The sequence below is a fragment of the Penicillium hispanicum genome (genome assembly GCF_028827665.1).
Source record: "Penicillium hispanicum strain IBT 35686 chromosome Unknown utg000005l_segment0_segment0, whole genome shotgun sequence".
NCBI classification, from domain to species: Eukaryota; Fungi; Ascomycota; class Eurotiomycetes; order Eurotiales; family Aspergillaceae; genus Penicillium; species Penicillium hispanicum.
The window spans coordinates 83,433-105,872 of NW_026623197.1; the positions used below are offsets into that span (position 1 = coordinate 83,433).

The 22,440-nt window shown below is 54.9% G+C and overlaps 11 protein-coding genes across 11 annotated transcripts; 5 read left to right on the forward strand and 6 right to left on the reverse strand.

Moving 5' to 3' along the window:
• Positions 1-1,038: 1,038 nt before the first annotated feature.
• N7459_005469 (uncharacterized protein) lies at positions 1,039-1,849 on the reverse strand (the record flags this gene model as incomplete). Its single annotated transcript, XM_056944653.1, has 2 exons — positions 1,039-1,458; positions 1,511-1,849. The coding sequence occupies 2 exons, from the start codon at positions 1,847-1,849 to the stop codon at positions 1,039-1,041; spliced, it is 759 nt and encodes a 252-aa protein (XP_056798988.1).
• A 951-nt stretch (positions 1,850-2,800) lies between these two features.
• On the reverse strand, positions 2,801-4,162 carry N7459_005470 (SNG1 family protein; the record flags this gene model as incomplete). The annotated part of the gene is made up of 1 exon (XM_056944654.1): positions 2,801-4,162. One exon carries the CDS (start codon positions 4,160-4,162, stop codon positions 2,801-2,803), a length of 1,362 nt encoding a protein of 453 aa, XP_056798989.1.
• A 1,496-nt stretch (positions 4,163-5,658) lies between these two features.
• Positions 5,659-6,968, forward strand: N7459_005471 (aromatic ring-hydroxylating oxygenase subunit alpha; the record flags this gene model as incomplete). Its single annotated transcript, XM_056944655.1, has 2 exons — positions 5,659-6,455; positions 6,515-6,968. The coding sequence occupies 2 exons, from the start codon at positions 5,659-5,661 to the stop codon at positions 6,966-6,968; spliced, it is 1,251 nt and encodes a 416-aa protein (XP_056798990.1).
• Positions 6,969-7,503: 535 nt separating this feature from the next.
• On the reverse strand, positions 7,504-8,382 carry N7459_005472 (transcription factor TFIIE subunit TFA2; the record flags this gene model as incomplete). Its single annotated transcript, XM_056944656.1, has 1 exon — positions 7,504-8,382. The coding sequence occupies one exon, from the start codon at positions 8,380-8,382 to the stop codon at positions 7,504-7,506; it is 879 nt and encodes a 292-aa protein (XP_056798991.1).
• Positions 8,383-9,262: 880 nt separating this feature from the next.
• Positions 9,263-10,061, forward strand: N7459_005473 (DUF202 domain-containing protein; the record flags this gene model as incomplete). The annotated part of the gene is made up of 3 exons (XM_056944657.1): positions 9,263-9,563; positions 9,629-9,912; positions 9,972-10,061. The coding sequence occupies 3 exons, from the start codon at positions 9,263-9,265 to the stop codon at positions 10,059-10,061; spliced, it is 675 nt and encodes a 224-aa protein (XP_056798992.1).
• A 314-nt stretch (positions 10,062-10,375) lies between these two features.
• arp2 (hydroxynaphthalene reductase arp2) lies at positions 10,376-11,248 on the reverse strand (the record flags this gene model as incomplete). Its single annotated transcript, XM_056944658.1, has 2 exons — positions 10,376-10,413; positions 10,480-11,248. 2 exons carry the CDS (start codon positions 11,246-11,248, stop codon positions 10,376-10,378), a joined length of 807 nt encoding a protein of 268 aa, XP_056798993.1.
• Positions 11,249-11,860: 612 nt separating this feature from the next.
• arp1 (scytalone dehydratase arp1) lies at positions 11,861-12,545 on the forward strand (the record flags this gene model as incomplete). Its single annotated transcript, XM_056944659.1, has 4 exons — positions 11,861-11,915; positions 11,976-12,031; positions 12,085-12,126; positions 12,186-12,545. The coding sequence occupies 4 exons, from the start codon at positions 11,861-11,863 to the stop codon at positions 12,543-12,545; spliced, it is 513 nt and encodes a 170-aa protein (XP_056798994.1).
• A 417-nt stretch (positions 12,546-12,962) lies between these two features.
• On the forward strand, positions 12,963-14,002 carry N7459_005476 (short-chain dehydrogenase/reductase family protein; the record flags this gene model as incomplete). Its single annotated transcript, XM_056944660.1, has 2 exons — positions 12,963-13,831; positions 13,891-14,002. The coding sequence occupies 2 exons, from the start codon at positions 12,963-12,965 to the stop codon at positions 14,000-14,002; spliced, it is 981 nt and encodes a 326-aa protein (XP_056798995.1).
• Positions 14,003-14,496: 494 nt separating this feature from the next.
• On the reverse strand, positions 14,497-17,193 carry N7459_005477 (putative regulatory protein Ral2; the record flags this gene model as incomplete). Its single annotated transcript, XM_056944661.1, has 1 exon — positions 14,497-17,193. The coding sequence occupies one exon, from the start codon at positions 17,191-17,193 to the stop codon at positions 14,497-14,499; it is 2,697 nt and encodes an 898-aa protein (XP_056798996.1).
• Positions 17,194-18,772: 1,579 nt separating this feature from the next.
• On the forward strand, positions 18,773-20,392 carry N7459_005478 (malate synthase; the record flags this gene model as incomplete). The annotated part of the gene is made up of 1 exon (XM_056944662.1): positions 18,773-20,392. One exon carries the CDS (start codon positions 18,773-18,775, stop codon positions 20,390-20,392), a length of 1,620 nt encoding a protein of 539 aa, XP_056798997.1.
• A 410-nt stretch (positions 20,393-20,802) lies between these two features.
• Positions 20,803-22,374, reverse strand: N7459_005479 (uncharacterized protein; the record flags this gene model as incomplete). The annotated part of the gene is made up of 1 exon (XM_056944663.1): positions 20,803-22,374. One exon carries the CDS (start codon positions 22,372-22,374, stop codon positions 20,803-20,805), a length of 1,572 nt encoding a protein of 523 aa, XP_056798998.1.
• Between the last annotated feature and the right edge of the window lie 66 nt (positions 22,375-22,440).

A 22,440-nucleotide genomic window follows, 5' to 3' on the forward strand; every position in this document is an offset into this window, starting at 1 on the left:
TACCCAGTTCGGTCCAGCGGAAGTGACCGTTCATCACAGGACTGCATAAGTGCCATAACACTAGGATTTGAGCGCAGGATTGTCGATTACGGAGGGGGAATAACGACCCGCAAGGCATAGCAGCATGTATCATAGCGAGCTACAACAGAAATAAGAATTCATCATCATAATCATCATCATCATAACGACCCGCTGGGGGAGGTTGTGGCTCTAAAGAATCAAAACGCGCATCTTCACTTTTCCGATCTCTGCTTCCAAATACTTGCTAGCAAATATTTCTTCCTATAAAGACGTAGAGCATCGAGTCCATCAACCATTTTTTTTTTTTTTACTCATCTAAGTCCTTTATTTCAACCATCGTAATGGCCGGTGCCTCTCGCAGAAAAGTCGTAAAGGTATAGAGATTTTTGCGGGGCGCGTGTTTGCTCAGGCATACGAATTCGAGAGTCAGAACAAGCGTTTATTTTTACCGCGGAGGCATTAGTACCTTTCAGCTGGTGCTGTCGAATTTCCTCGTGGCTCTAAGTATCCTGACTCTTCTAGTGCTCCTACTATCCAACTCTAGTCGGGAGAAACATATGGCACCCCTGGGCAGCGAGGCGTATGCAGCGACGAGCTCTGGATAACTTCTGAATTGCCTTTATCTCGCGCGATAGATGTCTCGCACAATAACAGAAACTGGGTTAGGGAATAGAGATATTTGCTGGGAGAGCCTGCAGAAAATCGAAGGATAGCAATGGAAAAGGTTTGAGTGGCGGGTGCTTGTGAGATCTCTCGTCAGGTGCCCTATTTTCCATTGCAATTCATGATTAATACATGCTTTGATAAGATTCTCTGGGAATATGAACTGAGTTAGCTCCGTAGCGATGCGCGTGCAAAGAGGATATATTTTGCGCTTCTGCAGCCAAGTGCAAAATCAGCTTTACCATTCTAGGTACAATATATTGATGAGAATTCCCTCGCTCAACTCTGCGGCATTATCATAAAGGTCATTCCAGAACATCATATCCTGGAGCTGTTCCTCACCCAAATTGGCGTTCACAAAGTGCTCTCGCTGTGGGGTTCTGATTCGACGGTGGACTTCGCCAGCAGTCTTCCAGCCAAAAAACCGGCCATTTCCCAGTCAATAAGTCCCACGACTTTGCCATTCTCAACAATACAGTTGGACACAGTAAAATCGTTATGCATGAAGTTCATGTCCGGATCATGATTGGTGCCTGAAAAAAGGATAGCCCCTTCTAACGGACTGATGCGGCCGTTACTGAGTATGTTGGGGTCTGGTACCACGTAAGAGCGAGATCGAAGTTTCTCTGTGGGCTTGATAGTATGAAGCTGCCGGAGAACCTTCCTGGCCTGATCTTTGTAGGACGTTTTCTGGTCGCTGGAAAGATACGCCCATGCAACAGACAATCCAACCCCTGGAAGTCTTTCTTGGACCAGCACCTGGCGACCATTGACCTGGGGAGATGTAAGTTATTGAGCTTGATAAACTTGTAGCGAGAGTGAATACCTTGCCCGCAAAATAGATATCTGGCACTTTGGTATCCTTCAGAGCGGTCTTTGCTAAAGCGATTGCCCGAATCTCGTTCATATCGGCGTATGAGAAGTCAATCTCTGCGCACTGGGCACACTCACGTACATGGAGATGGCTGGACTTCACGATCACGCTCCCAAGGGCAAAACCGTCGCGACCACCTTTATCAGCGGGGTAGATCCGGTTGTCTTCAGTGAAGAGGCTAATAACCGAGGTCCAGTATGTCAGGGAGTCTCTAGTCTGGGAGTTGACATGCTGAAAATCAAACGCGGAAGTCATCAGGGGTTGGGCAGTATCGTCCATAAAAGGGCACATCCGCGTACAAGTCGGTTGCAGGGATTTTTTCTGGGTCCGTTTCATATGGGTCCATCATTGTAGGGTAAATGAGCAGGAGGGGGTATGGGAATATGTGTCGTCGTCAAAGTTGGCCTCACACACCGCTTAATTGCTGGCACATGGTAGGCAAGAGCCGCAACGGGGCTCGCCTACGGTGGCTATCATCCGCGGTTGCCTCAGCAAGCCACGCCGCGAACATGTGATAGGAATATTCAGGAGACACCAGAAGCTATCAATCAATCAATCAATCAATTAACCCGGGCGGAATAGCAACTCAGACTTCTTGATTCCAATTGGTCGGGTCCCCTCCTATCCTGACATCAGTAGCTCTTCGCTCAGATTGAATCGACACATCTACACCTCCCCAAGCTATCCCTGTGCTATCCCCACGCTGCTACACTCTATTCCATATTGTACCAGCATACTCTATCAGTTACAAGTGCACTATACTTTCTTATTCTTTATTTAATAAGCAGGACCAGCTTGCTTATGTTATAGGACCTAGAATACCTGCCACATAGTAGTACGTTTAGGCTGTTAACAATATAATATTAGCATGGTTTTTCCATATTGTCAGTCGACATTGGCTAACTTCAAGTCTGCCGATATAATATCGGCACTCAAGAGTAGTTCTGTTACGACCTCGGCCTTCGCAGGGACCGCACACATGGTCTCTACCTATGATCTATATGGGCCGCCGTACCGCGCAGGGATTTACACCCCTGCGCACACACAGATAGCACTCCAGCGATTAGTTTACACTCAGAATCGAGTCACTGGTTTCTTCACTCTAATCCTTTTATCGTCTCATCGGACGGCCTCGCAGAGCCGGTCCTAACAAGTTCTCTCATGGGGGTATATTCGGCCTATAAGGCGAGATTTATATATACATAAAAAATTTTTGCAGCCCGCCACCGTTGAACATTTTTGTCACAGCCCGCGCTTTATTTTCCACTGCATGATTCCGCTTGCAATGGGATAAAAACATAGCGAGACGGCAATCCAGATCAGCAAGACCGCAAAATCGAGGCCGATCCGAGAGTGCGTACCGAACAGGATGGTGCGCAGAGCCTCAACAATGCGATGCAAGGGCCACGCATAGCCCCACCGATAGAAACTCGGGGCCAGATCCAGAGAGTAGAAGCCCGTGGCCACGTTGGTGATTACCCAGAAAATCAAAAATAGTGAGCTCCATGGGAAACCGAGCACCATAGCCATGTTCTCGCAGGGAAATCCCAGTGCTGCCATGCCGACCCAGTTCAGCATCCAGAACACCACGAACGAGCCATGCCCGTATGCATTGGGGTTGTTGGTAGGCACGGTATTCGGTGCTGGCTCGTTGGTGAAGGGGATTCGGAAGGCCAGGGAGACGAGCGAGTAGAAGAACGAGAGAAAGAAGTACGCGGCGATGTTGGACCCGATCCGCCACAGTAGCCAGTGCGGGACTTTGAGAGGCGGGTGGCCTTCGGGCTTCATGAACCGGGCGTGAATGGGCATCAAAAAGGGGAAATTGAAAAAAGCAACGATGATCAGATAGATGAGACCGATGGTGACGGCGGGCGCGGCCACGGCTGGTGTGAAGGGGCGCAGGTCCACATTGAAGAACCCGACCCCCGGATTGATGGCCTGCGGAGGCACGTTCGTTAGATTATTGGTGGCCGGTAGGGCGACTAACTCGCGGGCCCACCGCGGGCCGAACTCCGCTAGAACGGTGGCTTGCAGGATGGCGAGGTCCGGCAGCACGTAGGTATAGTAGGTGTTCTCGTCACGCGCGGAGATGATGACGGTCTCGATGGCGCCGGTCGGATCATAGCTGATGTTCCCACGAGTGACGGCGGCGCGCAACAAGCTAGTGGCATTGGGATTGACGATCACGGCGGCGTAGGCGTGTTCGTCGTAGATGCCCTGGCGGACAGCCCGAAGGTCATAGTCAAAGGCGGCCGCGGACTTGATCGTATAGCCGAGATGCAGGCTATCTGACTGGATGAATTTGTTTGTGACGTTGGCCACGAGAGGCCCAACGAGAGTGTCATTGGTGCGGTATGGATCGATCTGGCCATCGAAGTCGACCACCCACACCTTCAACGCGCGGTACTTGGCCTCGGTGGCGTACTGGGATCCCCAGAACAGGGAGAGCACGGCTAGGACAAAGATACAGAGAATGAATACTGTGCGGCCCCATTGGAAGAATACACGCTCGCGCACATCCTTCAATGCGGGATCGAAGAAGGAGACCGCGGCGGGTGGTGCAGCGTCACCATCCGCCAATGACTCGACCTTTTCAGCTTGCATAGTGGAGAGAGAGAGGAAGCGAAGGAGAGGAGGATGCAGGGGTAACGAGAGGATACAGGAGAGAATCAGGTGGAGGAGATGCAGCTAGAAGAGCTAGGCGGCCGATGAGAAAGACCCCGTCTTCAGGAAACATAGAGGACCATCGCTGCTTCCGGCGCTTCCCCGGGGAATGTCCCGATCGGGCAGGTGTCTGGATTATCTCCGGGTGGATCAGCCTTTCGTCCATTTCCACTTTCCCATCTGACTTCACTATGACTGGAAGGAGAGCGGAAGGAGACTCGGTCCATTTCTCTTCATCGTTGGAGCGAATCCAGTTCGATCCCGATTCCCAAGAGATTACCAGATTGGTGACGATGGAGCCACGTGATACGGCAGTTATTACTGTCAGGATAGGGAGGGACCCGACCAATTGGAATCAAGGAGAGATCTGAGTTGCTATTCCGCCCAATCTGCCAATTTAGGGGCTTAGAATGGATAAACTATTAATGCGAGTCTCCACACATCCCATTCCAACAATAACCGATGTAAGTCATCTGATCGACTAGCCCAAAGAGGAAATAGGTGCTGGTTTAGGAAGACAGCGGATTTAAGTGATTCAGGGCGAACGGGGCACTGGGAGGTACCGGTGTAGGTGTAGGTGTAGGTGCAGGTGTAGGTGCAGGTGCAGGTGTAGCTGCCCTTAGGGATGGAAGGACAGCTGAGGGGGTGTGTTGGAATAAGTGTGGAGACTCACGTTAATAGTTTATCCTTTTCCTGTATATTATGATTAGTTAAGCGTACGCCCCTAAATTGGCAGATTGGGCGTAATAGCAACTCAGACTTCTCCTTGATTCCAATTGGTCGGGTCCCCTCCCTATCCTGACAATTACCGACGGCATTCTCTCTCTCACTCGACCATCTTACGATCTCTCCTTGAACTCCGTGATCTACCACCTGGGGACATCTGGAGCAGGGCAATGGGGCCTGCATAATAACATGACCAAGCGAGCGTCGCCTCCCCGATGTGCGACGGACCTGGCAGAGTCGTGTGGACGGTGGAGCAGAGGCAACGACCGGAGAGGTGACATCCACAACGTTGCCTGTTCGAGATAATCGTTCCCGGGTGCAATCTGGCCTGGCAAAGGCACGGAGGATGAACCGAGAATACCGAGTGGCGCGCGCGACTCGGCTCCCCCACGCCGTCCGCCGGGCGCTGGAGTCGCGGAGTCCAACACCTTTCCCAAGCGGCCTCCCGCCAATCACGACGCGGCGCGATCGAGGGCGGCCGGTCCCGTGATCGGCCGAGGGTATCGAGAGAGCGATTGCTTCCCTCTTTGGGTAGGGATCGGTATCAGGGACTCGACGGTGCCGTCACTGGGACGGTCTATCTGACCCTGGCTGCGAAGGCAGGGAACAACACCCAGCGCGATAAATAACTACGATGCCCACCCGCCGACCATGGAGTCATCATCTATCAGATCTCCCGGTCGCCGGAAATCATTGTCACTTTCTTCAACATGTCCGCAATACTGAAAAGCTATCTGGGCTTCGGCCGAACCGCCGGTGCTGAGACCTTAGAAAGCGACCACACGCCACTACCAGCGCTCGCCGCATCATGGTACACTTCACAGGAGATGTCGGAGCTTGAGCGACGCGCAGTCTTCTCTCGCAAATGGCTTCTGACTACGCATAAGCTACGCCTTCCCAACACTGGCGACTACCTCCAATACGATATCGCCGGCTTTCCGTTTATTCTGTGCAGGGATCGAGAGGGAAATATCAATGCTTTCCACAATGTCTGCCGGCACCGTGCGTTCCCCGTGGTCACCGAGCAGAAAGGTACTGCTCGGATCTTTTCCTGCAAGTATCACGGCTGGTCCTATGGCTTGAATGGGAAGCTGGCCAAGGCCCCTGGGTATCAAGACCTGGAAGGCTTTGACAAGAGCCAGAATGGCCTCTTCCCCATCCATGTCCATGTCGACACCAATGGCTTCGTCTGGCTGAACCTGGATGCCGCGGAGAAGCCCGAGTTTGCGTGGGAGGATGAGTGCAATGTCATCGACCCGCAGTCGCAATTCCACGACTTCAACTCCGAGGACTACAAGTTCGATCACTCCTGGGACATGGAAGGCGCCCACAACTGGAAGCTTTTGGCCGACCACTACGATGGATCATACCATAGCCAAGCCGCGCACGCGGATGGTAGTCAGGATGGCAACAGCACTGACTATGCCAGCGCGTCACCCGAGCAGCTAGCTCACAGTCTGAAGGCTGCTACCACATTCCATTTCCCTAACGCCTCCATGACCGCATCGTGAGTCCCCACTACTCCACATCCTCCAGGACAATCCTGGCTAACGCCTCCCCAAACAGACCACAGCTCTTCTTTATGCAGCGCCTCGTGCCAACCTCACCCACCAGCTGTTCCATGCGGTTCGAGGTCTACCGCCACAATTCCCTTAGTGATAAAGAATTCGAATCGGTCAGCCAGGCGTACAAGCGCCTCGTGTCCGAGGCCAAGGACCTTTGCATAGACACTCAGAAGACCCTCGACGCGGGTATCTTGGCGAACGAGGACCTTCACCGTTTCCAGGTCGCTGTGCGGGATCTCATCCTTGAGCACCACAAGCGTGAGGAACAGGCCGGGCGCCAAATCTGGCCCTCCCGCCAGGCCCTGCCAGCGCAGGCGTCGACATCGCAGGATGATGTGGATTTCTGTGCCAACCTGACTACTCAGAGCAAGGCGGGTGCTGACTGCTCTACCCAGGCAGGTGGCTGCTGTGGAGGAGGCTGTGCACAGGCTGGCAACGAGGCCCTCGCATATTAACGAATGGTGTTGGCTTGGTGATATCGCGGTTTTAGCCCTTTTTGTTTTCGCTCTCTTGTACATACTCACGTCCTTTTCTCATGAATAACGAATGCATAATTATATCATAAGAATATGAGGTATGCTGTCCGGCTTACCCTCATCCGTCTGGCACTGGATGGAGAATGGTTCATACTCCGTCGAGAAAAGAGACGAATATTAGGTATTCACATTTCCACCGACAGGGTCATGTACCACTAGGGTAGCCAGTGAAAGACCATTCCCACGGCCCTGGAGATCCGACATTGACCAAAAGGGGACCCCGAGGTATAAGAAGGACAAATCGAATTGGTTAGTTTATCTGGGTATCGATGATTTTGTTCACATAATACAAGATGGCACATCATTCTGTCTGGTAGATGAAGGCGCAGAAAACAAAAAGCCAGGAAATAACCTGGCCATAGGAAACCGAAGATGAAACGCCGATGTAATGCATAGTAGGGCCGGTTTCAACCCGGATGTCTGTTTCATGTTCATAAGCTACGAGACGAGTCCCTCACCGCTTGAGGTGGGAGTAGTCTCGCAGGATTCCCATCATATGGGTGTTGGTTGTCTTCCCACTGCGCCGAGGCTTCTTGACCTTCTTGTTCTCCATCTTGGGGCGCGGCTTGACGACTTTGTTCTTGTTCGTGGGCGTGATACCGGCCTTTTCCAGCTCTTCCTTGACCGCCTGCGGGTCCGGGATCTTAATCTTATCCCAAATCTGCCTGAACTCTTGATCAAAATGCTCAATGAGCGAAGGGTCGTTCGCCCAGACCATCTTAGCATGGTCGTCCTTCTTGTTCCGGGTGACCAGGAGTTTCCCTTCCTTTTCCATCTGGTTGATTGCATCCTCGACATTCGGCCATCCCTCCCGAAGTTCTCGAACGCTCATCCCCGCCGCCGTGGTTTGGGCTTGCAGTCTTTGTAGTAGTTGCTCGGGGGTTCGGATATTGTGCGGGGGGCGGAAGCTGAACGTGCCCTCGCCGCCTGCGCCGCTAGGGTCGTAGTCGACTTTTTCGTGCATCTGCAGGATGCTGCGGAGAGCCTGCACATAGCCTTGATCGTGCGCGCGGTGTTGGAGGGACAAGTAGGAGACGATGTCCGCAAACTTCAAGGGCACATTTTTGGTCTTCATGTGTTCGATTGCGAACAGAACCTGGGTCATGATGTCCTTGCCAGTGCCGGTGTTCGCGGGCTGCGAATAGACGATGTCGGCATCATGCCTCTTCTTTTTCATATCAGTTGACGATGAGGGCGTGGGTGCAGCCGATGGCGCCTGTGAACTGCTGGTCGAGGCCGGTGGGTTGGCCATTCGTCTCTGCTGCGGCATGCGGCTCGCCGACTCCACCACGCTGGCGTTGAAACTTTTCAGCTGCTGTTGTAGGTATGACATGATGGCGGCAAATGAACGAAGACGCTTCGAATTCGAATTCGAGAGTCGAGAGTCGAGAGGGAGACGATGTGAGAGGGCACCGAGTCGGGGCTGAGCTGCGGTCGGGCTTTTGATAAGTCGAGGCAAGGTGGAGCCTCTGATCGAGGTGCTAGGTGATCAAAGGAGGAACGAGGGTGCGATGATCACCATCAGTTCCATGGGCAGTGATGATATGCAGCGAGATAGAAGTGGTCACCGCAAGCCCGACAGGGTGAAGGAGTGAATCAACGATCGGCAGTGAAGGTCGGCGAGTTCGCGAGTCCCATCACGTGCACCTGGTGCCTGCTGCATCGGGCATCCAGCGTCGGTCACCTGAGCTCCTCCACAACAGCTCAAGCGCCTTTCTCTTATCAGCATAAAGCATCTTCAATCTTCAACGGCCTGCATTCCAGGCGATCTTCTCAACTCGAAGTCGTATTGCAATTGGCGACGAATCTCAACATGGTGGAGAGCGATGGTGCAATCTGGAAGGCGTGCGCGCTGATTGGCTGCGCCAATCGTCGGATGCAGCTGGGGCTCTGGAGCTGTTGGAAGACTACAGAGACCCATATAAATCCAGATCGCCCGGAGCTCGACAGGGTCAATAGCTCTCCTGCTGTCTAGCTACCCACAACTTCAATGTTGTCGACTCCCGCAATGACGTGGATCGCAGGCCACGCAGATTATCGGTGCCAACGGGCGCAGCTCCGACCTGCGGGAACTGATCCACGGTGACAATCGGCTGCAACCGATCGCCCGAATCCTCCATTTTCCGATGCGCCTGAGCCTTGCACCCCTCTCCACGCATATTCCTATTCCGTGATGCCATCTATCGTGAGCAGAGCCGCTCTGCACGACCATCATGACCGAACCAGCGTCTTCCAGCCTCGAGCGTCCGGCCAGCGCCCTCGTCCCAGCCCGACCGCCTTCTCCGAATGCCCACGAGGCACTCGAGTTGCATGAAATCCAGACGCGCGAAGACCGCGAACTCGACTATTCAGACCCCTCCGCCTCGTCTGGAGAAGAATACCGAATGACCTCGAGGCGTACCACACCACGGCTTCCCAATCAAGAACAGAAGGGCGCCTGGCGCAAGATCTGCCGCTTCTGGACACACAATGTCACCTTGACCGTGCCACAGAGAAGTAACCGGGATTATTTCGGTCGGTGCTCATCGTGGTTTTGGTCCCTCACGAGCCTCGTAGACCAAGAACTGACACTTCTCCAGCGCTCGAACGAACATTCCTCGCCTACATCCGCACCTCCGTCGTCATTGCAATGCAAGGGGTGCTGATCGCGCAGCTGTTTCGCTTGCAACGATCCCCAGCCTCCGAGGACCGTCTCAAGTTTTACCAGGTCGGCATTCCACTCTCCGTGACCTGTCACTGTGTGGCGGTGATTGTCGCTGCGATCGGAGCCTATCGATTTTGGAGACAACAGAGCGCCTTCTTGCGAGGGAAAGTCCATGCCGGCGGATGGGAGCTGAACTTTGTAGGCATCTTCCTCTTTGCCGTAAGTCCCTGCGCATCAGTGGAGTTCTTTACACGCCCAAATTTACTGACGCATTCTAGATCATATTGGTTACATTAATCATTTCGGTTGCCATCATCGTGGAAATCGATACCGGACCTGTCATGTTGCTCCACCGCATCATCCGATAGGGAGAAGTGACCGGCATGGCTGGCTTCAAAAGTCATACTGGACGTATGATCATCTGGGGAGGTGGCCTCGGTCCCTCTCTTCTTACAATGTGACCATGAGTTTGGATGTTTCGCAGCGCCAGAGATAGTACGAGATAATCAGAGCCACAATCAGTCTATTTGACAAGAATCTACTCGCGTCGGTTCTCCCGATTTGCTAGAAAGCTATAGCACTGAACAGACAGAAGGGGTGCGGAGAGATAAAGGCAAATTGAATTCATAGCAGCAATCTGACACCCCAAGGCAGAAATCATAGTTTCGAATTACGTACAGTCTCAAATATTGGCACCGCCATTCAACGGCAGGATTTGACCTAATCCGCAGCATTAGTCACCATTCAAGGGGGGGGGGATCGGTCTTTCACGCAAGCGACACTCACCGTTGATCCATTCTCCTGCAGGGCTGGCCAGGAATGCTACAACGCGGCCAATGTCGGCCGGGACACCGCATCGCTTCAAGGGGCTGCCATTGGCGAGGGCCTGCTCGATCTCCTCGAGCGATGAGTTTTGGTCGCAGCCAGGCGCATAGCGCCAGGAGTTCTTCAGCCACATGTCACTCTTGACTCCGGCGGGCGCGATCGCGTTCACCGTGCACCGCTTCTTTCCAAAGTCAGCGGCGAAGCAGCGGGTAAAGCCCTCGACGGCGCTCTTGCTGCCGGCATATAGCGAGTGGCCAGGCACACCGACACCGGCGGCGATGGACGACATCAACACCACCCGTCCACCGGGCTGAATGTGGTCGTAGGCGTTCTTGGCAACGAAGAACTGCGCGCGGGTGTTGAGGTCGAACACGTCGTTGAAGTCAGACAGCGTGGTATCAGCCAGCGAGACAAATTTCTCCGTGCCTGAATTGGACACCACGATGTCCAGCTGGCCGAAGTGAGCCACAACTTGGCGGAACAATGTCTCGATCGCCTCGACCTGGGTCAGGTCCGCCTGGAAGGCAGCAGCGTGGACGCCCAGCGCTTCAATCTCGTGGACCGTCTTCTCGGCCGCGCTCGGGTCTCGGGCGTAGTTGATGGCTACCGATGCGCCCTTCCTGGCCAGTTCCAGGGCAATCCCGGATCCGATACCTCGGCTTCCTCCAGTCACCAGGGCGACTTTGCCCGCGAGCTCCGCCGGCGCGGCAGTGGTGTTCGTCACGACCATTCTGTAGAGGCTGGGGTGGATTCTGGTAGAGAAAGAGTGATTTGAAAGGAAGGATTTGAGAAGGGCAGTGAGAACGAATGGCCGTCGAGGCGACGAGAGGGAGTTTTTTATTCAATCGGCACCTTCCCGGGCCTATTCATCCTGAGAGCGTCCTGGCTGAAATCAGAGCTGTAGGAACTGGCCGCATTCTACTTTCGGTATGATTGGACTACTGCGAGGACAATCAGTCCGGTCTAGGTGACCAGAGTGGATCAAGGCCAACCCCCCTCCATTGTAAAATGAATGTCTAGGCCATTGTTTCGAGAACATGGAAGCTGCATTCGGATAACCGTCAGAGGCGACTGGTCTACCCCATTTACCGCATGCGGAAAACCAAGCATGGGGTTTCTCCGGATGGGTCACATAGGAGGTCGTATCAAGCGGTTTCGGTTGCATTCCTCAGGATTCAGAAGAGAAGTACGTGGTATGTGCGCCGGATCCGGGGCGTCTATGTCGGTGAAGCTAAAATGGCCCGAGAGCATGTAGATATACTCAAGCGGACGTTCGCTTGAGTTCACCTGAGTTGGTTCAGACTTCTATCATTGTCAAAATACCCATTCGCCTCATATCAAGATGTCACCTGCTGTGAAGAACAACACGGAGCCCAACTTGGACATCAGTTTCCAAGGTTCGTGCATCCATACTCAAGAATGCTTCGAGCCTCGAAGAGAAGGACTGACCGTAGTAGACTACCTGGTTCTCTCCAAGCTGGTCTTTGACTGGGCGGATAGCTACGATGCCAAGGTACATCCCGTAGAGACAGTCCCAGAGGGCTTGGGCTAACACTGATATCTCAGGACTGGGATCGTCTTCGCGGCATCATCGCTCCGACAATGACGGTATGATTCCCTTGCAATGCATGTTGAACCACGGATCCCAATCTCACCTGGAGTGGCAGGTTGACTACACCAAGATCGGCCTCAGGCGATGGGATGACATGTCCGCGGACGAGTACATGGCCATGGTGACGCACCCCGGGTTCCTTGGAGATCCCACGATCAAGACGCAGCACCTGCTTGGACAGACCTGGTGGGAGAAGATTTCCGACACCGAGGTGATCGGCCACCACCAGCTGCGTGCGGCTCACCAAGTGTACACAGACGTCAACTTGACCGAGGTGAAGCTGCGTGGCCACTCGCATGCTACCAATGAGCACTATTACCGCAAGGTGAACGGAGTCTGGAAGTTTGCTGGGTTGAAGCCCAATGTGAGATGGAACGAGCTGCGATTTGAGGAGGTCTTCCGGGGATTGGATTGAGCCTCTTGCTCTGAGGCGGCAACTTAACTGGAGATGCAGGTGTGGCGGGAAGATCTATGGCACACTGTTCGTATGCGAGTATAGATCAGATGCAAGAGAGATGGATTCCTGGTGGAAGACGGATGGCGCTGTCTCGGCCGAGGCATGCTCGGCCCAGTGCTTACTCATCTCTCGGTCGGAATATCGGGCGCTATCGCGTGTATACTTCAGGGCATTTGTCACCATTAGACAGACCACCTGCGCAGAGAGTCGACACATTAATAATGGGATATCTCATCGGACCATGATTCTGCAGCCATCGACCAATTCCACTCTTTTATAAATTGAGCTTGTCCGTCCTCGACTCCAAGACTGTAAGCGAGAAGCATCTTCCATCGATCAGCCCCGTCCGCTATACTGCCCGTACACAACACCACGATGGGACAACCAAAAGTCGACCCATTGCCCTCGGGCATTGACTTGAATGGAAAGACCGCGGTGGTTACTGGTGCCAGTGCAGGTCTCGGGTTAGAGACTGCGCGGCAACTACTGAGACTCGGGTGCTCAACGATGGTGCTGGCAGTGCGCAATGTCGCCAAAGGAGAATCGTGCGCACAAGAACTACAGCAAGATCCAGCCATCAAAGCCCGAAAACCCACAATTAAGGTCCTCAAGTTTGACGCCGATCGTTACGATAGCGTGCAAGACTTCGCCAAGGCGCTCCAACGAGACGTCCCTGTCGTGCATATCCTCGTGCTGAACGCAGGCATTGGCTGCTTGAAGATGGAACGCAGCTCGACCGGCCATGAGCAGGCCCTCCAGATCAACTATCTCTCCAACGTGCTCCTCCTCGCCGAGCTCCTCCCATATCTCGAGGCGAGCGCCGACAAGTCGGGATCTCCAACCCGCATCACTTGGGTCGGTAGTCGAAAACATGACGGTGGGATCAGCTTCGAGAGTAAGGCTCCGCTTGGCGCCGAGGAGTCCGTACTGGAACGTATGAACTCAGAGGAAAAGTACGTGCCATGGTGCCGGTATGCGGATAGCAAGCTCCTCTGTGCGATGTTCATGTACTCGCTTGCGCCTCGGCTGGATAAGGAGAAGATCATTCTGAACATGGTGTGTCCTGGCATGATCAGCACGGGCATCAGCGCTTTTCTGCCTCTGCACATTCGTCTCCTTTTCAATGTGCTCTTTTTCGTGCGGGCGCGCTCAGCTGAAGTCGGTGGGTGGTTGATCATCAATGCAGCCGTTGTTGCTGGGCCCGAATCGCACGGGAGACATCTGGGTGACAAGCAAATCCTGGAGTGAGTGCTGTAACACCTGCTATGAACTGGATCTCGACTAATGACCTCCGTGACTGCAGCGTGTCAGAGTATATCCAGTCATCTGCCGGCCAGTCCTTCCAGAAGAAGCTGTGGGTGGAAACTATGGAAGAAATGAAGAAATTCACAGTCCTACCACTTGAGTTTCGTTGAGAGACGAGAGCACTCGGTTCACTGCAAGAACGAGGCGGCGTCCCTCCAAGCGGTGGTATCGATTCAAGCCCACCCTCGTGCATAGCTGAAGTGTCCGAGAGCTTGATCATGATGCGACTATATGCAAACCCGGTGAAAGCAAAGAGAACGGCGCAAGGACGCGTCAACATATTTAGATTCATCATCATAGCCCATTTACACCATTTGAATTGACAGAACAGACATTCAACTCCACGTCCGATTCAACCATCATCCATTTCTATCGTGCTTTGTGCTGTTGGCACAGGCGCGGAAGGCCTTTGCCTCGTATAAACCTCCCCGCCGTCCCAGCCGGCTGGGATTGAAGAGGGGGACGAAAAATGGGCCGTCCAAAACATGGTATCCGTAAAAATATAGAAGGGGGTGGGATACATTAAAACAGCGTCACATCGAGGATGGACGGCCTCCTGCAGAAGGCGATCAGTCCGCCGACGGCATCAGGTGAAAGCAGTGAATCATCCGGCCACTCTTTGCGTAGGGATATTATGATCCCCTAAACTCGATGACGGGGGTACCGAAGTTGAGCCGCTGCTCATGCTGGGAGGCTTGGCGCTGCGTTCGCGCATACGACGACCCTCCATCAGACCGCGCAGACCGCGCTTCTGAAGACCGATGACACTGCTCAAATCACCTGTCCAGACGTCACGTTGTGGACGGCTGGCATCAGTGTCGCGGCGGTGATGAGCGCGTGATTGCGAGCGGCTTTCACTGTCGCTAATGAATTCGGAGTCAGACTGGCTGTAGCTGGCACTGGAGGCGGATGTCGCAGTGCTGGCATTGCTGATAGAATCTTCACGTTCGCGGTGAGCGCCGCGGTGTTGACGGCCACGCTGATGGGGTATGCTGGTGTCGATGCGGAGCGATGGAATACTCCGTGCAAAGTTGGTGAGGTCGCCGGTACTACTGGCTGCGGAGGGTGGCATGCCGCCATGCTCAGTGTCGGATGAGTCGGAGGCTTGAACGCTATGGTAAGAGTTGGTGCCTTCCGATGCACCCAGCACGGAACCATGATGGCTACTGTGCGCGCCGTTCAGAGCCTCGAGCGTACCGCCAAGCCCACCAGTAGTCCCAGTGCCCCGGCCTCCACCTGCTGCCATTGCGGCCGCGTTGAACACAGCCGCCGCATTGCGTCCGTCGAGCACTTGGTGCAGTCGCTCCACGGTAGCCTCTAGTAGGCCATCCACTTGGTATGGACGTGCCAGTTGGAGAAGCGAGCACAGAATCTGGGGCGTGCAAAGAGAGGAATCAGGAGGGGGGAGAGCCGAGGTATATAAGTATTGGACCAGCACCTGGAGTGTCAAAATTGTGTGAGGTAGGTAGAGGACACGCGGTCGGGATGTTGGGGCAAGGCCGTGGGCGGAGGGAGCCTCCAAGTTTTCCAGAAGTGCTTTTGGCGGGGCAGAAGGGTTGACCAGTGTTGTGGCATTGGAGTAGCTGCTGTTTTGGCCAATCGATGGCGTGATAGTGATGCTGGAGTTGCGGCTGGGGTGAATTTGAGCTGGACGGAGAGTGGCTACGTCCGCAATGCCTCCTTCCGATGACTCACGCAGTAGCTGAATGAAATATGGGCCCCAGCGGCGAGTCAAGAGCCGAGAGTTGACGGGAATGCGCTCTCCACCGATCGCTTGCAGTTCCATGTCAGACATCTCGTGTAATGAAAGCGCCAACTTGCCCAGCTCGTTAGATGCGGTGGACAATGGCCGCCCACTGGTCGTCAACTGGGCCAGCTTCTGTTGCAATGACGCCGGAACGGACGGTGAGCTATGTGACTTATATCCAGATGTCGACGAAGTACGCGAGGGGTTGTCGTAGAGTCCAAAAGCCTCCAGCTCGACCAGGCAAATATGGGAGAAGTTGATGCGGCGGTGGTTGTAATCATCAACAAGGCTTCGCTTGCGATGCCCCAGTATCACAAATGCACTGCGACGCGGCCAAAGAACACCACGGTTCCAACTACCATGACCGAAGACAGAGCCACCGGCGTCAATACGACCCCATGTTAATGTCTTGAGGTCAAGAGCCCAGAGTGCGTATTCCTGTTTCGACGAAGTGAGATACGTGCCGCTCACGACGAAGTGGCCGTTGATAATGCCGCCGTTGGGGAATCGTAGTCCTGGCGGCGAGGCTTGGCTCTGCATTGGTCGCTCAACAAGACGCCCGTCCGGCAAGCGAACCTGCAGCTCAAGCTTGACATCCAGGAAGTTATAATTGGAGTAGATCAGCATAGGGCATCCCGGCGAGCCAGAATCATCGATGGGTTCATGCTTCTCCCTATCGGGTGCAGCGGACCCAATTTCGGAAACATCCATACCAACCAAGGGTGCCACAACACTGCGGTATGCACCACAGCTGCGTCCAAGGGGACTGGTGTTGGTCCACTTCAGACTCCGCAGATTAAAGACACTGATCTGCTCGATGTAGTGGTTGGAGCTGTCTTGGCCCCCGACGACCACCATCTCAGCGCCACCAAATCCGTCGATATCCACACCGATTGAGCCTTGGTGGGGCGTGGAGGATTCCGGATTGTGGTGGATGGCAGACAGCGGTGCAGTGGCCGAGGTGAAGCAGGCACTCGAGGGAAGGATTGTGGCACAATGGGCATATCGCCCCTGGGGTGATCCATGGGCTGTCACCCGAGTCCACGTCCGTGAGGGGACATCAAAGATGTGGATATCTGACATGACCACGACCTCGGCCTGGGATTCTGAAGCGGAGGCACCACCATGATTCGCAGGGTCCTTAGGTGTCCCTGGTGCAGGCGACATTCCTCCATAGCACACCAGCTTGTTATCGCCCAAAGCACATACACTGTGGAAATAGCGAGGCGGTGGAATGTCGCCGGTCGGCTCGATCTTCGTCCAGTGGCGGCGGATGAGGTCCAATTCAAACAGGTCGGAGGTTAATTTGGGGCGGCTGCGCGAGAGGATCCGGCCTCCAAAGACGTATAGCTTGTCGCCCAGAATGGTCGTGGTGGCCCCCACTAGGGGATGAGGCTCTTTGCCGGTAGTTCGGCGCACATTGCAAACCAAGCCGGACAAGTTGATCGGACCTGATGACGGCTGCTGGTTGAATGATGGAGAAATCCCTGCGGCAGAGGACTCCTCACGAGCGGCGTCGAGATACCCCAAACTGGACTGGCTCCTGGACATCATTGTGGGCGAATTCGCTTCTCCAACGCACTGGTGGCGTGCTCAGTCACAGGGTGAACGACTTTGAGAGAATCAGCTGATGTCCAGCGGTGTACTTGAGCCGAATTGGACCGCGTACCTTTGCCCGGCTCGAGGTGTGTTGACGATCGCAATGGGCGACCGCAGTGGGGGTTGACTGTTGACGGTGGAGATCTCGACGGTTGATCCAGGATTGACAGGCGGTGTGGACGGGCACAACGGACGGTTTCTGCCTAAGGATCCTAACAGAGTGGAGCATCTAGCACATCTAGCACATCGAACACATCTAGCATATGGAGCTTGACAGTCGGTCCTACATGGGCGAGCTTTTACGTTGTGACCTTATACTGGGTCGTTGGGGAATGCCTCAAGGACGCTTCAACAGAAAGTTGACTCTCTCACTTGCCCCCCCAAGGCAGGTTGTCTCTATACGATGGTATGGATTACGAATGTCTCGACTCCTGCGTTTTTGCTCTGAATTCCCACTCTAGAAGAACAGAATTCAGCTGAAAGAATATGGGCAGAGATTATTGGCGACAGGCCTGTATAAACCGAGCCAAAACCTCCCCGTCTCCCACTAGTTCTTTAATTGACCCGACCGATCCAATTCAACCCTTCCTGTCCAAGCTTCATCTTCCTGCTACCATGCAGATCCACCTATCCTCCCTTATTAATATCAGATGTAGATAGTCGCAAGTAACCAGCAATCACATGCGGCATCACATGTGGCAATGGCTATCGTCGCCGGGACAAATAGGAACGTGTAGAGGCCCTTGGATTCCTTCATCCCATCAGCCGAAAGCTACCGAGCAGGGAACGCGATCTGGGAACCGCGGGTTGATTGAACCCGGACCTGCGGGGAGAAACGCTCAACCCTCGGGTGCGTTAGGGGACGGCCAGGGATTGAGTCCAAGATCCAACCAAGTTGGCCGGAGTGCAGCGTTGAAGAGTTTCGCCTCCAGACCATCACGAATCATCGTCAACCCGATATAAGTGCTCCCTCGACCAAGAGTAGGACGGCATCGTGCATGCGAAGCCGAACTGATAAGATTCGGTGTGCGGCGCATCCCGAGTGCGGTTGACGGCACTGGTTGAGATGCGCTGCACCAGATCGTGCCAGGGGGGGCAACGATGTCGGCCGAGAGGAAGCGGCGAGTTTCCCGTCGGGAAAGTCGAGCAAGTCGAGATGGTGGAGGGTGGAGTTGGTGAAGGGTGAATCGTGGGATGTCGAATGAGAGAACGAGCAGAGCAACGTCGGGACCCGCCGAGGCTTGTCGAAGCGTGGGTGAAATCCCCGGAGTACCGATAGTATGCAGTGGCCGTACAAACGGTACTTGGGCGAAATAACCGCGGCTCGTGCTCTGACGTCGTCTCCGCCTTCGGTCGGGAGGAAATGGCAATCGTGCAACCTATATATGCTTCGGGCCTGCGCAGGAGTCAACTTCTCTCGTGTTGATCCATCTGCATTCCCGTCAATTCCCCGTGTGTTTGATGGGCCGCTAGTCACCTGTGAATCCACGACTCTATACACGCCCGCCTCAGCATCCTCATCGCCAATTTCGTCATGTCCTCCGTCGAGGCACAGCTGAAGGATGTCGCTATTCTGGGCAGCATCCCCAACGATGCGCGCAAGATCCTGACCAAGGAGGCCTGCGCCTTCCTGGCCATCCTCCACCGCTCCTTCAATTCGACCCGCCAAGTTCTGCTCCAGCGTCGCATCGACCGCCAGGCCGAGATTGACAAGGGCCACCTGCCCGACTTCCTCCCCGAGACCAAGCACGTCCGCGAGAACGATGCATGGAAGGGTGCGCCGCCTGCGCCTGGTCTCGTCGACCGCCGCGTCGAGATCACCGGCCCGACCGACCGCAAGATGGTTGTCAACGCCCTCAACTCCGACGTCTGGACTTACATGGCCGACTTCGAGGACTCCAGCGCCCCGACCTGGGACAACATGATCAACGGCCAGGTCAACCTGTATGATGCCATCCGTCGCCAGGTTGACTTCAAGCAGGGCGGCAAGGAATATAAGCTCCGAACCGACCGTACCCTGCCCACCCTGATCGCTCGTGCCCGTGGCTGGCACCTGGATGAAAAGCACTTCACCGTGGATGGCGAGCCAATCTCCGGTGGCTTGTTCGACTTCGGTCTGTACTTCTTCCACAACGCCAAAGAGCTGGTCGCCCGCGGCACCGGCCCGTACTTCTATCTGCCCAAGATGGAGTCGCACCTCGAAGCGCGGTTGTGGAACGACGTCTTCAACCTCTCCCAGGACTACATCGGTCTCCCCCGTGGCTCCATCCGCGGCACCGTGCTCATTGAGACCATCACGGCGGCCTTTGAGATGGACGAGATCATCTACGAGCTGCGCGACCACAGCTCCGGCCTGAACTGCGGCCGCTGGGACTACATATTCTCTTTCATAAAAAAGTTCCGCCAGCACCCCAACTTCGTCCTGCCCGACCGCTCCGATGTCACAATGACCGTGCCCTTCATGGAAGCCTACGTTAAGCTGCTGATCAAGACCTGCCACCGCCGCGGGGTCCACGCCATGGGTGGCATGGCTGCCCAGATCCCCGTCAAGAATGACCCAGCCGCTAACGACAAGGCCATGGAGAGCGTGCGCGCCGACAAGCTGCGCGAGGTGCGTGCCGGCCATGACGGCACCTGGGTGGCCCACCCGGCGCTGGCAGCAATCGCCTCCGACGTCTTCAACAAGTACATGCCCACCCCCAACCAGCTCTTCAAACGCCGCGAGGACGTCTCCATCACCGCCAACGACCTGCTCAACACGAACGTCCCCGGCAAGATCACCGAGGACGGCATCCGCAAGAATTTGAACATCGGCCTGAGCTACATGGAGGGCTGGCTGCGCGGCATCGGCTGCGTGCCCATCAATTTCCTCATGGAAGACGCTGCCACAGCCGAGGTCTCCCGCAGTCAACTGTGGCAGTGGGTCCGCCACAACGTCTCGACGGCGGAGGGCAAGCGCGTTGACAAGAGCTACGCACTCCGTCTGCTCCAGGAGCAGGCCGATAGCCTGTCCTCGCAGGGCCCTAAGGGCAACAAGTACCAGCTGGCGGCGCGCTACTTCGCGGGCCAGGTGACCGGCGAGGATTATGCGGATTTCCTGACCAGCTTGCTGTATAATGAAATCTCCTCGCCTGGCAGCGCGGCGAAGCTGTGAGTGATGCGATGATGTCGAAATGGTGACCACGAATACCCATATATCCTGTTTCCTTTCCCGAACTTCTTCCTGCAATTTCTTCTGTTTACAAACGACACGATTGGTTTACATATGGTTCATAGTCGAATTAGCATCCTTGTACAACACTGTTTGGCAAGTTTCCATTCTAAATGCCCCACGATCTACCGCAGTAAATCGATCTCCCAATGCAAACCAACTCAACATTGCCCTGGGCGTATATGTACACTTGTTTCTGTTTGTAACCTGCATCCTATTTGGAATATGTTATGGAATTCTATCGACTGTACAGTTTTATGACAGGGCCCAGTAGAAGCCACGGATGAATAATACATATGGTCTAAGAGTGGCACACCAGCAAGTCGAAAAGCAGGGGCGATTTTGCCCGGTTATCAAGTCTGATCCGCCTTCTTCAGCCAATACTCGTCGGGATGGAACATGCTTTCTTCCATCCAGCTGTCCAATGGTCTGCGCACGGGGTTCAGCACCTCTTCCATGAAAGAACAGCCTTCCAAATCCATGGGATCAACCTGTCCACAGGTGAATAATTGTGCATTTGGGAAATCGAGAGAATATTCGATCTGATCCGGGAGTCGCATCATGAAATTCAACAGCCAGCGGGCGAAACGGGCGTTCATTTGATTATACGGGGTATCCCTGCGTTGCTCTAGACGAATATTATCCAGCGCCCACGCCCGAATCTCCGTCGAGTGCGGGGGGAGGGATTCGGCGCTGGCGCGAAGGAGGGCTTCAAAGAAAGAGAGGTTGAGATGGGGCTTGTCCCGGCCATGACGGGTGACGGTGAGGAAGTGGTCGGAGGGGATGGTGTAGAAGACGCTGTGGCCGATGTTGGAGGCGTTGAAGCGGAAGCAGTACTCGTCAATCTTGAGGAGGGAGATCATCGCATTGAAGTTCTGCGTGCGAATAGCTGTCGTCACGCCTTGGTGGAGGGCGGTGCGGTCTACCTTGGTCGTGGTTGATGGGAGGAGCGGGCAGTCACTGGATTTGTATTTGAAGCTGTCCGAGGTGATGCGCAGCATCTCCAGGAAGGCTACATCGGCCTGGGTGAACCCAATACTGCGGCCGCGAAGCATGTGCGTCGGGAAGCGCAACAGATGGAGCGCTGGGAAGGTCATAATGGTATTCATCGTGGGGACGCGGATCTCGATGCGCACCATGGGTGTAATGTGTAGCTCATAAGGGTGCGGACCGGGGAGGCTGGACAGGCGTTGCTTTTTGGGGTGACTTCGTAGCAATCCGGCGACTCGCTTGAGCGGTCCACCTTTGCCGTGGAACACGCGAGCCGTGTCGTCTTGACGTTCCAGAAACCGATGCAGTGCTGCTTGGTCTTCAGAGGTCATTTGAATGCCAGCATTGATCCACTGGCGATGAATCGTCAGAATCATCACGGTGGGTATTTGCTCGCGGACGCGGTCCATCGTACACCACCGGCACCGAAAGACGGCCTCCTGCAGGCGCTCGCGCTCGTCTAGAGAGAGCGGCCGATAGTTCAAGGGCGCCAACGCGCGATCGATGGCTTCACTTCGCGGGTAGCTGGGGGGATCGTCCCAGATGGCGAGCAGAATGAGCAGGCCATAGATGCGCTCACTCGAGACGGCTGCCGCCAGGGCTGGCGAGGCTCGCGCGAAGTTGAGGTTCAAGGAGTATAGGAAGATCTGCTCGATCAATTCCACGGGCAAGGCTTCGAGCATGGACAAGGTCCGGGGCGGAGCCATCGTGATTTCTCGAGGGGTCGCGGTCGTTCGTGCGGATCGGGAGGACTGAGATGGTGACAAGTCGGCTCGCGCTGGGAAGGTCAGCTTAAACGGTCGGCCCGGTCGACGTTTAGGCTTAGGCTTAGGCTTGGGCGAAGATGATCCAGGTTTGCTGATCCTGCCGACAGACACGCCGGGCGGAACAGGCGACCGCGACACGGAGGCGTCCTTGCCCTTTCGGGGTGCCATCGCGAGTGCGAGTTGCAGTGTGCAGCTGCAGCCATCAGAAGGAGAACGGCCAGCTCTTCTCTGCAC